At 34.8% G+C, this 12,507-nt stretch overlaps 2 protein-coding genes across 6 annotated transcripts; one reads left to right on the forward strand and one right to left on the reverse strand.

Moving 5' to 3' along the window:
• Nucleotides 1-882: 882 nt before the first annotated feature.
• On the forward strand, nucleotides 883-6,751 carry LOC130948603 (inactive protein kinase SELMODRAFT_444075-like). Of its 2 annotated transcripts, none has more exons than XM_057877395.1 (10): nucleotides 883-1,195; nucleotides 1,759-2,766; nucleotides 3,014-3,168; nucleotides 3,268-3,362; nucleotides 3,582-4,606; nucleotides 4,887-5,047; nucleotides 5,295-5,371; nucleotides 5,464-5,611; nucleotides 5,838-5,987; nucleotides 6,196-6,751. In XM_057877395.1, exons 2-10 carry the CDS (start codon nucleotides 2,580-2,582, stop codon nucleotides 6,442-6,444), a joined length of 2,247 nt encoding a protein of 748 aa, XP_057733378.1. In that variant the 5' UTR covers nucleotides 883-1,195; nucleotides 1,759-2,579; the 3' UTR covers nucleotides 6,445-6,751. The 2 variants fall into 2 exon arrangements, with proteins under 2 accessions (XP_057733378.1, XP_057733379.1); XM_057877396.1 differs by lacking the exon at nucleotides 883-1,195 and adding an exon at nucleotides 1,624-1,640.
• Nucleotides 6,752-8,686: 1,935 nt separating this feature from the next.
• On the reverse strand, nucleotides 8,687-12,292 carry LOC130948605 (uncharacterized). Of its 4 annotated transcripts, none has more exons than XM_057877400.1 (10): nucleotides 11,884-12,292; nucleotides 11,398-11,460; nucleotides 10,953-11,034; nucleotides 10,715-10,789; nucleotides 10,445-10,511; nucleotides 10,257-10,293; nucleotides 9,506-9,603; nucleotides 9,298-9,367; nucleotides 9,120-9,202; nucleotides 8,687-9,034 (listed from the first exon to the last, which is right to left on the reverse strand). In XM_057877400.1, exons 1-10 carry the CDS (start codon nucleotides 12,064-12,066, stop codon nucleotides 9,004-9,006), a joined length of 789 nt encoding a protein of 262 aa, XP_057733383.1. In that variant the 5' UTR covers nucleotides 12,067-12,292; the 3' UTR covers nucleotides 8,687-9,003. The 4 variants fall into 4 exon arrangements, with proteins under 4 accessions (XP_057733383.1, XP_057733381.1, XP_057733382.1 ...); XM_057877398.1 differs by having other exon boundaries at nucleotides 8,688-9,034; nucleotides 9,506-9,609; nucleotides 11,884-12,291; XM_057877399.1 differs by having other exon boundaries at nucleotides 8,688-9,034; nucleotides 10,257-10,296; nucleotides 11,884-12,291.
• Nucleotides 12,293-12,507: the final 215 nt, after the last annotated feature.

A 12,507-nucleotide genomic window follows, 5' to 3' on the forward strand; every position in this document is an offset into this window, starting at 1 on the left:
AACATGTTATATACATAAAAAATAACGGTCAAATCAATTATATTTGTAATATTTAATTTCTTTTGAATATATATTTTATATAAATAATTAATTTTATAGTTGATTTTTAATATACATATAACATGATTGAATAAACATAATTACTTATCATAATAAAATTCATAAAAACTTAATTGCACCATTTAAATTTTTATATTTATTTTTTTTCAAAAATTTAAAATATTTTATGCACTCTAAATTTATAATACGACACAATTTTGGTTTTGACTATTATAAATTAAACTTGATTCTAATACACTATCATAATAATAAAGTTTACATAATTACTATCATATTTATAAATAATTATTTAAAAAGTGGAGTGATATTTGTTTTTTAATTTTTTGGGTGTTGATGATTTTTTTTTGGTGTTGGGTGTTGATGATTTTAATCCACTTTATTGTGTTGAGCTTTTTGTTTAAAAAAATTATTTAAGAGTAGTGCTAGGAAACCAATGGTCTAAGTGTATAATGAGCTATTGAATTACAAAATGAACATCATCCATATCGAACTCTTAACGTTTCGAATTTAGAGTTCTAATACCATGTCATGATACTACTCATTCCAAAAATTTCAGTTGATGAAAAAATGTAACACTAATAGATATATCTCTAATATTTTCTAAACTTTTATTATACACATTGTACAAATATTTCATTAACTCCCTATACTTTCTCATTATTTAAATGTATGAGTACGTTAACAACTAAATAAAGTCAAATTTCTTAAAAATGAATATTTTTGTAAAATTTACAAGCGCAAGAAAATGAATTTTTTAGAAATGATAAATTTGAGTTATAATAGAAACTACGATTCCTAATGGTATCTCTGGTCTGTAACTTCCATTGGTCACTCACAAGTCACAACAAAGCTTCTGAGTTCTGATCGTAACACATCTTTTCCTTCTTCCCCAGAAACAAACAAATAAAATAAAATCCATTCATTTTCACTCAACCAACACTCCTTTTCCTTTTTCTCTTTCTGGGTTTTCTCTATCTCTACTAAAGTTTTCAACTTTGCTCCATTTCTTGGTTCTCTCTCTCTTTCTCTCTCTCTCTCTCTCTCTCTGACTCTCTATTGTTCCCTTTGGACATCTCACCCCCATTCTCCATTTTTCTATTTTGAAGGACCCCATTTTGTGTTTTTCATTGTTAAGGTTGGCTCATGTTTCTTTTTGCTGGAAATTTGGCACAAAAAGATATAAAATTAAAGATTCTGATGATAATAATTATTGCAAGGAAAAAATTAAGCATTTTGAGTTTTATAAAACTGTCTATCTAACTTCCAATTATTCTCCTTTGTTGTTTTTTCTCTGGATGTTCGTTTGTCAACTCTACCAAAGGATTGATTGAAAATCAATAAAATATAAATAAAGATATATAATAATAGAGAAAAGAAAAAGGAAGGTTTGGACTTTGGATCTTGTTTTGGCCTTTCATTCTTGTTTCTGTTTTGTTTTGTTTTTCTTTCTTGTTTTCTAGTCTCCAATGATGTTCTTTTTTCGTTGATTTTTATTTTTAACCTTCAAAGCCAACAAAATGGCGGTTTCAACTTTCAAGTGATTAGTGGAACCATATTTTATGTTTCTCTTTTTTGTTTCTGTATGTGGCACATTTTCTTTGTGCATTTTTTCTACAGTTTGCTTGTTTGTTTGTTTTCTTTTTTTCTTTTCTTTCAGTTTTCTGATCTATATCCATGTTGAATCTTGTGATTATGCAGGGTTAAAACGTTGGGTTGTGAAGAAGGAACAGTGCATTGATTCACATATATCTGAAAGGGGTTGATATATGATTGGATTGGTTTCTGTTGAAAAAGGAAGGAACACTATTTCTGTTGAGGAATCTTTTGGCATTTTCGATAATAGAGCCAACTAGTTGGATCCAAAATCACTCAGAAACCCTCCCTTTACTTTTTTTTTTCCTGTTTTCTTCATCTTTCTTTTCAACTATTTTTTTCCTTTTTTTGACTTTGGTGGGGGTGGTTTTGAAGGCTCATTCATAAAAAAGCAAAAGAAGAACGGCTAGGGAAGGGTCCTTCCTCTTTTGCCTTTTAAAAAATTCTTACTTATACAAATAGCACAGTAAGTGTTTGTGTAAATGTGTGTGTGAATGAGCAGTAGTTACTTTGAATCTTCTTGAATTTCAGAAACACACTGAAATGGAGCACATTGCATTTTGAGCCACAAAATATCAAAAAACAAGGAGGGGGTATCTGATTCTGATTCCTCACGGATTTTTGGTACTTTGCTTTGGGGGAATGTACCTGCAGAATCATCATTCTCATATATAGGTGACAAGAAAGGAAACAACAAGATTCTGTGAACGTTGCAAGAGGGTCTTTTTTATCTTTTCTTGTTGCTTGTTTGAATTTGGTTAAAAGGGCCTTTGTCCATGGCTACGGAATGTGCAATCATGTTTTGGTGATAATTGTTCTAGTAGGGAAAAGGCTAAATTATGATGTTGAAGGTTTTGCTGTGTGTTTCTGAGATTTGAGAGTAAAATCTTGAGTAAGGTAGTATCTACTCTCTATTGTTGGTGGTGATGAGTCGAGAGCAACAGAAGGGGATAGGGAAGCAAGTCAAAGGCTCCGATGGTGCTGAGAAGGTTATCGTTGCCGTTAAGGCGTCGAAAGAAATTCCGAGGACTGCACTTGTTTGGTCCCTCACTCATGTTGTTCAACCTGGAGATTGCATCACCCTGCTAGTGGTTGTGCCTTCTCAAAGTTCAGGTGATGATGTCTCTTTTCCCCTGCATTTCATTCATTTTTATGCTTCTTTTTTCTCACAAGATAGTGTTTTGCTTCTCCAATTTGACAAATGGTGAATTACTTAATTTGTCACCAATGGTGTTTGCTCCTGGTTTTGCAAATCTTAAACTATGTCTTGGCAGAGTGGCAGTGCATTTTTTTTTCTTTTTTGTTAGGAACCTTTTACTTTGCTATTTGTGTAATTGACTGTTACTTTACACAAATGTAGGCAGAAGATTATGGGGTTTTCCTAGATTTGCTGGTGATTGTGCCAGTATCAGTAAAAAGTATCCTCCAGGAACAGTTTCAGAGCAGAAGCATGATATCACTGATTCTTGTTCTCAAATGATCCTTCAGCTCCATGACGTGTATGATCCGAATAAGGTTGGTATATATCCTACTTTTTATTTTTTTTCCCTGAAAAGCTCATGCAAATTGATTCAGAGTGTTGAAGATTATATTCTATAAACCCTTCTTCAACAGATAAATGTCAGGATTAAAATTGTTTCTGGATCTCCTTGTGGAGCAGTGGCCGCAGAAGCCAAGAAAGCGCAAGCCAATTGGGTTGTATTAGACAAGTAATAGTTTCTCACTCTCACTTACCTTAATTTCCTCACTAAAAGCATGCTATTGTAATTGCAATAAGCTGATTGGTTTTCCTATTTTCATTTTTAGTGTGTTTTGTTGTCTTTTGTGAAGAAAAATGTGAAAATAAAATCCTTTAAACACCAACTAGACTGTTCTCTGTTCATGTGGGATTATAGTTAAGTTGCTACTTTTGGTGTTTTTCTTTGCAGACAGCTCAAACATGAAGAAAAGCGATGCATGGAAGAGCTACAGTGTAATATTGTGGTCATGAAGCGTTCCCAACCAAAAGTACTCCGCTTGAATTTGATTGGATCGCAAAAGGAAGCTGAAGAATCACGTCCATTGCCTTCTGAGCATGACGAGCTGGCTGAAAATCAAACCAAAAAGAATACCGATTCACTAAATTCCATTAAGGGACCTTCTGTAACTCCAACTAGCAGCCCGGAGCAAGGGACTCCATTTACTGCAACGGAAGCTGGAACTTCATCAGTTTCAAGCTCTGATCCAGGAACTTCACCATTCTTTATCTCAGAGACAAATGGTGAGTTGAAGAAAGAGGAGACTATCAAAGAAAATCAAGAACTTGATGATTCAGACACAGAAAGTGAAAGTTTGTCCACATCTTCGGCAAGCTTGAGATTCCAGCCATGGATCACAGAATTACTTTTACATCAACAATCATCTCAACGAAACGAAGAAAGGCCAGAAATATCTCAAGATATGCCTCAAACATCTGCAACTAGAGCCTTGCTAGAAAAGTTCTCAAGGCTCGATCGAGGAGCTGGAATTGAAATGTCAAATTATAGAAATGAGTCAGATTTTAGTGGAAATCTCAGAGAGGCAATATCATTATCTAGAAATACTCCGCCTGGTCCACCTCCATTATGCTCAATATGTCAACACAAGGCACCTGTTTTCGGAAAACCTCCAAGATGGTTCAGCTATGCCGAGTTAGAACTTGCCACTGGTGGATTTTCTGAGGCCAACTTCCTGGCTGAGGGGGGATTTGGATCCGTTCACAGAGGGGTTCTACCGGATGGACAAGTCGTTGCTGTCAAGCAACATAAATTGGCTAGTTCTCAGGGTGACCTTGAGTTTTGCTCAGAGGTAGAAGTCCTGAGTTGTGCTCAGCACCGAAATGTTGTTATGCTGATTGGATTCTGCATAGAGGATAAGAGAAGGCTACTAGTTTACGAGTACATATGCAATGGATCATTGGATTCACATTTATATGGTTATTTCTCTTGCTCTCTTGCATCCAAACTTCTGTGCTTACAGATTTTTTTTCAATTGCACTAGACTATAATATCAGACTTATGTTTGCTACTTTGATTTATTAATCTGATGCCAACTAAAAGCAGGTGGTGAAGTAGGGTTGTTCTAGTCTTTTAAAGGCTACATTGGTGCAGAGTATATTAATGTGGCGATGTTTTTCATTTTGAATACAGTGATTGAAACAAGACATATTTTACTGACATGATTGTAAATTCGTCTAATATTTCAAACTATTTCAGGGAGACAGCGAGAACCATTAGAATGGGCTGCACGGCAAAAAATTGCCATTGGAGCTGCTCGTGGGTTACGATATCTTCATGAAGAGTGCAGAGTGGGATGCATTATCCACCGTGACATGCGGCCTAACAACATTCTCATAACTCATGATTTTGAACCACTGGTATGGTAGTGCTTGCTTATTGTACAATGCATTCTTGTAGGTTTGTAGTTTACACTATAAAAGGCACCTTTACCTCACTTTTGAATATCCACCCATCTACATTTTTAAATTTACTTACCATTGGACGTAAAGGACAGAATTTTCTGAGTGTTGTATAGATTACAATCTAAACTCTGGTGTATGCTGAATTTGAGTTGGATTACATACATGCCTAATTTTTCTAACAGCATTATATTGTGATTGCAAGGTTGGTGATTTTGGATTGGCGAGGTGGCAACCTGATGGAGACACGGGTGTGGAAACCCGAGTAATTGGAACATTCGGGTATGTATTTGTGTTTTTCCTGAATGGTTTTCATAATCAAAACTTGTCTGAGAAATATGAACTCACAATTAAGATATGCTGTTTCTGTGTAGGTATTTGGCTCCTGAATATGCTCAAAGCGGCCAAATAACTGAAAAAGCTGATGTTTATTCATTCGGGGTGGTATTGGTGGAGCTTGTTACAGGGAGAAAAGCTGTGGATCTCACGCGGCCTAAGGGACAGCAGTGTCTTACTGAGTGGGTAAGTTATAAAGTTCTAATGGAATTTTCATGGATAAACTTTTACTCGAACCATTCTGTGAAAATTTTCACCCTTTATTTTATCCCCAACCAAACATTGCCTAAGAGTTAAAGTATGGCTATGTCTATAATTAACAATCAGAAGTCCTATATAATCCCCTTTTATGTTTCTGGTTGTTCATGCCAAGTGTGGTCGAAATTTGAGTAAATGTTTTGATATTCAACAGGCACGACCTCTGTTGGAAGAATATGCCATTGAGGAACTGATTGATCCAAGGCTGGGGAACCAATACTTAGAAAATGAGGTCTATTGCATGTTGCATGCTGCATCATTATGCATACGGCGAGATCCTCATTCTAGACCACGGATGTCACAGGTAAAGCAAGTTCTTGAACTGATTTTTTTGTTGGGAAAAATTGCTTTGAAGAATTCTCAATCACATATTTATTATAATTTGATCAAACTCTGTTTTAAGTTAAAATCAATAGGAAAAGCTAATGCTGCATGTTTAGATCATGTTTTTTGAATTTGACCATGTTCCCTGCCTAACTGTTTTTAAAATTATTTCTGCTTGTTTATTCAAGGTTCTTCGTATACTGGACGGCGACATGGTCATGGACACAAGTTACATTTCAACTCCAAGTTATGATGTGGGAAACCGGAGTGGCCGACTCTGGTCGGAGCCGCTGCAGAGGCAGCACCATTACAGCGGTCCTCTGTTAGAAGAGTCACTTGAATCATTCAGTGGGAAGCTATCTCTTGACAAATACAGGCCTGCATATTGGGATAGGGACAACAAAGCAAGAAGGACTTCATGTGAAGATGACATTTAAAAAGGGGTTGATACTTGATCAAAATTGAAAATCGCTTTTTTCTTGTTATGCTAAATATGTTTATTTTCCCTCCTATTTTGTAATTTTGCATCTTTCTATCTATCTTTCTGCAGTGAGATCTAATTTTGCATCTGTGTATAATAGCAGGGTGAAAGTAGGATAGGTAAAAAAATATAGAAGCTTTTGAAATTCTTCAGGGAAAATCATGTACACACTATTGTGCCTAAAAGGGCCTCTTTGACTTGAGAGAGTTTGTGGGGTCTTGAAATGAAATGAAATGGAGTAGCTTCTTCTAAGTTCAAAGATTGTTGGTTTAATTATCCCTTTTCACTTTCCATGTGTGTGTCCATGCACATGCATATGCGTTGAGAAGCAAACAAACATGGTTTGATGGTTGTCATCTGAAGTTCTGAACCAACTTGGACAGTGACACAGACAAATCAGAGTTAGCCTTTTGCATCTATGAAGGGTACTAAAATCACAGGGTAATTAATAATGACACTTCACCTTTTTGAGTTTGGATGATATTAGAAACATATTATTTATGAAAATGTACACTAAACTGAACTCTAATATATGTAAGTCTCATGACTCATGACAGAGTATCTTCATATTTTATAAAATATAGCACTAATCTCAATATCTCATAATTAAAAAAGAGGTAAGTATCGACATGACAAAACAAAAGCCTAAAATGCTGAATATATAGTAGAAGTTAATGAGACAGGTAGAGTTTATCCATTTTAAAAATCTTAAAATTTTGAAGCAATTAATAAAACCAAAAAATCTTGGTTGGCTGATGTTGACAATGTCCTATGCTTTTTTGAATTCTTGACTTCTAGGAATCATGTGAAGCAAAATTCATTGGTTGGCTGATGATGACAATCCTGAGAGGGTTCAGACAACATAAATTCATGAGACATGTCAAAGTGTGATGTCACTTACCTATGATTTGGCAAATTATAAACAAAATGACTCCATACCTTATCTCAAGGCCAACCCTGTCTAATTCTTGTCCATATATCATTACTTCTTATAGATCATCAACATCAACACAAATACTGCAGTGCAGAATACACGGGTCCTGATTCCTAATTTCCTACCATAATTATTGTGTTATTTTCCATTTTACACAAATTTATTGTATTAAGGGTGCTAATCCCTTCTTTCCCATGTCACTTCCTAATTCCATGGTTACTTAACAAAGCTTAACTAAGACAATATATTCTTAAAGTTATTAATATGTTAAATAATATTGAAAGAACAAAATGAACTTGCATAATGCATGCAATGTTCTTAAGATTTAAAAAAAAAAAAAACCTTGATGGCAACTCTCCTGAAAGTTGATTTTAGAGCATACCTATGGTGAAGACAATGCTTGCTTATTCTGACTAACTTGCTGAGTTTTGTGCTAAGCATTATGATATTGCAAAAATTTGGGAGCATATACACATGCACCTCATTATTATGGACTACAACTATTGGTGGATGAGATAGGTGTTGAGGTTTCTAAGATTTAAGCTTTTGTCCTTTTCTTTTATGTTGTACCCAAAAAGCAAAAGAAAACTCATTTTTCCACTGCATTAACACTTGCTGCTTTTCTAGATTAAGCTCACCAGAATAAGTAAAGGATATCAAATCGATGGAAAGAAAATGTACTGCATCCTTAAAAGTAAATTGCTACTATTCTCCATGAATTACTTAGCGGTTGGAATTTCTAGAGTTTAAAGCTAATGCTAAATAGTAAACAATAACAATAATGGCTAATAGATATACCAAAGTCATTTTCCAGAGCGTTATAAATGTTTGGGCAGTTGGAGAAAGATTAGACATAGAAGAACAGGCCTTTGAAACCGACCCAGTAAATTGAATGCACTTCAATCATTACACTTCTAGTACTATAATGTTCACAAACCCACCAGAAAAAGTTACCATCATGAGTGTATCTTATACTAGTTGTATTTACATGAAAATATGGAAGATTGCAATAATGTAATGTCTTTTTCACATGAAAACTATTCAGAGTTGCATGACACTACTATATTTGGTTACTGAGTAATAATTATATACACCACTTTTTTATACATTTTTTCATACACATTTTACTTTTGATATTAAAAATAATTGATAAAAGATATAAAGTATGTCTTTTATACCATGAAAATGTAAAAATATAAAGAAAAAACAGTACGAACATAATTCTATTAGTAATCTAGCTTCTTATCTTATTTGCATGTTCTTAGGTCATCAGAACGTACATAATATCTCTATTTCTCAACAATATTCCATTTAACATTACAAATCAAGCTTTATAGATCAAGGACATGTTTAGTCCATAACTCAGTAATAAATTTAGCTAAAATGAAGGATAAAAACAAAATGAGGGAATATCTTTTTTTATATTAGTGAAAGGAATATACTACAAAATGAAGATGTTTTCTAACGTTGGTAAACATTCCCAATATTTCCAATACGTTGCAACTATGCTAGAGAAAACACAATGTTGGCCTTTATATCAAACAACAAAATTATCTGGAAATTGGCTTGCTTCCATTTCTTCTAATGCTTCCTCATTTTAGACCTTGCGTATCTACAAGAAAAAATTTAGGGACATAAGACATCCAATCCTAGCTAGAGTATCTAAAATTAATAGAAACCATTAGGTTAGAAGTTACTCTATGTGCATGCCACCCCGATCTGACGATGACAGCATGCTGCCCTGAAGCTGCTCCATGACCTTAGTAGCTTGTTCAACTTCCTGTAAAAGAATAAAGGTTAGTAAATTGACAAGGAGTAAGCAAGCAAAATTTACTACACTGACCAACAGGGGATTGAACAAGAACTATGACCCACATCAAAATCAGCAAATGCAACCGGCATTCCTCCTCTAGAACGGATTTTGACCATGTTGAATCCAGCATACCTGGAAAATGGATTTAAGACATTAAAGCTCGATAGTAAAAACTCAAAATCAAGTGAAAAATGAACATTGCAAGATCAAGATATAACAAGAACCAGTAGGTCCAATATGAACAACTTTACTATAGACACAACAACTCACACTGAGAAAGTTTGTCTCAGTTCATCTTCGGTGCAGTTTGGACCAAGATTTGCAATGAAGAGAGTAGAGCATGGTCCTCCATCAGGACCCCTTTCATGCTGTTCCTACAGAAAATTTGGAAGAATTAAATATAGACGTTTCTAATGAGAAATGGAAGTAAAATCTTTTACATGCTAGGCAGTAATGAACATGATTGTTTATTTGAGTTAATTTATGATATTATTTAAACTAGTTTACTCAAATACATACTCCTTTTGAAAGAGAAAATTGTATAAGTTCAATTGGTAAACTATTCATTGCACAATTGCGTTCACAAGTCTAAATATTTACACTTGATTTGTAATCAAAATGTATAATTTGGACACTTTTGTCGGGTACTTGATTTGACTTGTTTATGTTATGTATTGATCTATCTACATGTTTTGTTACAAGGCTGAAATCATTCAATAAGGGAAGTCCAATGCACAAACATCCCGTGTTAACGCAAGGTTTAGAGAAGGGTCCCACCCAAAGGTATAATGTAAACAACCAAACTTGATAACTGTATGAACAATAGTAAATTGTTCAAGAGTTTCTAGGACATTTTTTTTTTAAATAATAAAGTTTAAGCATGCAGAATATCTAAACTTCTTGTTTGAAAACCAAGGTATTGAACTCTGTGCATCATATAGAGTGGGACAAATATTGGCTGTTCTACACAGAGGCAGTAAGATGAAAAGTTCCAATCTATTGTGGGTTCTCATTCACTTACCGCAGACACAGCACTGTCAGAGCCAAACTTAATCTCACTGCTGCAAACAATTAGAAAACATAAAAGTTAGGGAATAAGGAACCACTAGAGTATTCAAAACATTTAGGATATTTTTATCACTCAGTACATTTGTGTCAGCAATATGCAAAATCATGAAATAGTGACTCGTAGTAAACTGTACTTTTGACCTTTTAGTGGTTGCTAAATCACCATGGCTGCCACCACTTCCTGATGGTTCATCAGGATCACTGTCACCTAATGTGCAAGAACATGCAGGTGAGCCACAAATCCAAGAGGGACAAGAATATGTAACGTAACTTTGTAGTCCTCCCCTAATTTCCTTTCTTCATCTCACTAATCCAATTTGAATAGGAAAGGGAAGTGTAGCGCATCATATAATTCATAACATGGGAATCATATATCTACTTTGCTTTGAACTTATAATGAAGCAACATTACCATCATCACTTGATGACCCTTGAACATCAGCCTCTCCTTTAGACCGTTTATCTATAACAACATAGGCTCCGCTACCTGGGCAAGACAAATAGTCCAATGAACATATTGGAATGTATAAACAACTCCATTTCTCCACAATTTATCAACCTAAATCACATATGAATTTTTATATTGGACAGAATGGAAAATATTAATGTTTTTCATTTTCATATCTCACAAGTAAGCATAATGTATATACCTGGCTTACGCTTCCTCCTTGAGTTTGACCTAGCAAGTTCAATATGCAAAACAGAACCAGCTTGTGGATCAAATTTCACGCCCTGATGATTGCCCCGTAAGAAAGAAATCACATAGGAAACTAACTGTGGACATTTTATCAGTAAAAATACCATCTTTACTCTATCATCTACTGGACAACTTAGAATCACTCATAATACACTAACTTCCAGCATTTCCTTATCACTACACACATGTCAATTTCATACCATATCTTCATCAATATCATCATAGTCCAAAACAGGGTAGATGATACCATAATCGTAAGTCTAATGAACTATAAGTGTATCAAATAATTTTCTCAACATGGAAATGAGAATGAACTATCTGCACTACCGTCCTAAACTAATAAACTCCAAATCCTTGACCTTCATCTAAAATGGCATAATCTGACCCTAACCACTTACATTTAAAGCGTGCAATGCTGCCATCGCCGATTGATGATTGAAAAAAGTAGCAAACGCAACAACCTGAAAAGATTATTGAGTGAATGAGTGAACAACTTTCATTCAATATCATCAAAAAATTAGATTAAATCCTCACTTAAGCCCTCTGAAACTGTAGTAATCACCGATCACTATAGCACTTAACTTAAGCAAATTCACTTATAAAACCCTAAAATAGTCCATTACGTGCTTAAATTAGTCTCTAACATTGAATTGGTTAATGAAAGTAACATGACATTGTATTCTCATTATTCAAATCAATATCAGAGACCGTCATTAGTTTATAATCAAACTTCACGATTTCAATTTCAATAGGACTAAAGTGAGAAAGTAATATACACAATTCACCGAAATTTCAGTTACAACGGCATCAGTAAAGAGAAGCTTCTTTCCTTCTTTTTTTTCTCATTATTATTTTGAGGAGAATGAAAGGGAAAATTGACGTGCCTGGTTGGCGCGTCCGGTGTACTTTAGCTGGCAGGAGTCGAAGCCGGGGCGACGGCGGAAGAGGTTGTGAATCTCACGCGCCTTCACGTCGTCTGGGAGGCCCGACACAAACAACGTGTTGATGTGGCTTCGCTCATCCTGCTGCTGGTATGCGTAGTATGGGTCAAACGGTTGGTGAGCCATTTACCCTCGGAGATTTCGCAGTCGTGTGTGGCGGCGATGACGGTGGCCGGAGAAAGAGTCGAGAAGAGTGGGAAAATGTTTTCGGTGGTGACAGGGTTTTTGCTTTGTAGTTACTCAGATGAAACGAAATCCAGGAGTACTGTGTTGGTGTCGTTTACTAGAACTTGCCTTTTCTCATATTAGACGATGTCGTTTTGGGCCTTGGAGCATTCGTTTGCCCTTTAGATTTTTTAAGGTGAATTTTTTAAGAACGGATTTATCAATTTCAGTGTGAGAAAGGTGAGAAATGTGTAATTTCTTTTGTTCTTAAGTTTCTGACAAAAAAACAAAGGTGATATTTCAGTTGATAGTTGATACTTTATTTTCTTCTATCATATTGAAGAAAATTTGGTTTATTTATAGTTTATACTTTATATTTTTTATTTTTTTTATTTACTTTTT

Source organism: Arachis stenosperma, chromosome 9, assembly GCF_014773155.1.
Source record: "Arachis stenosperma cultivar V10309 chromosome 9, arast.V10309.gnm1.PFL2, whole genome shotgun sequence".
Lineage (NCBI taxonomy): Eukaryota > Viridiplantae > Streptophyta > Magnoliopsida > Fabales > Fabaceae > Arachis > Arachis stenosperma.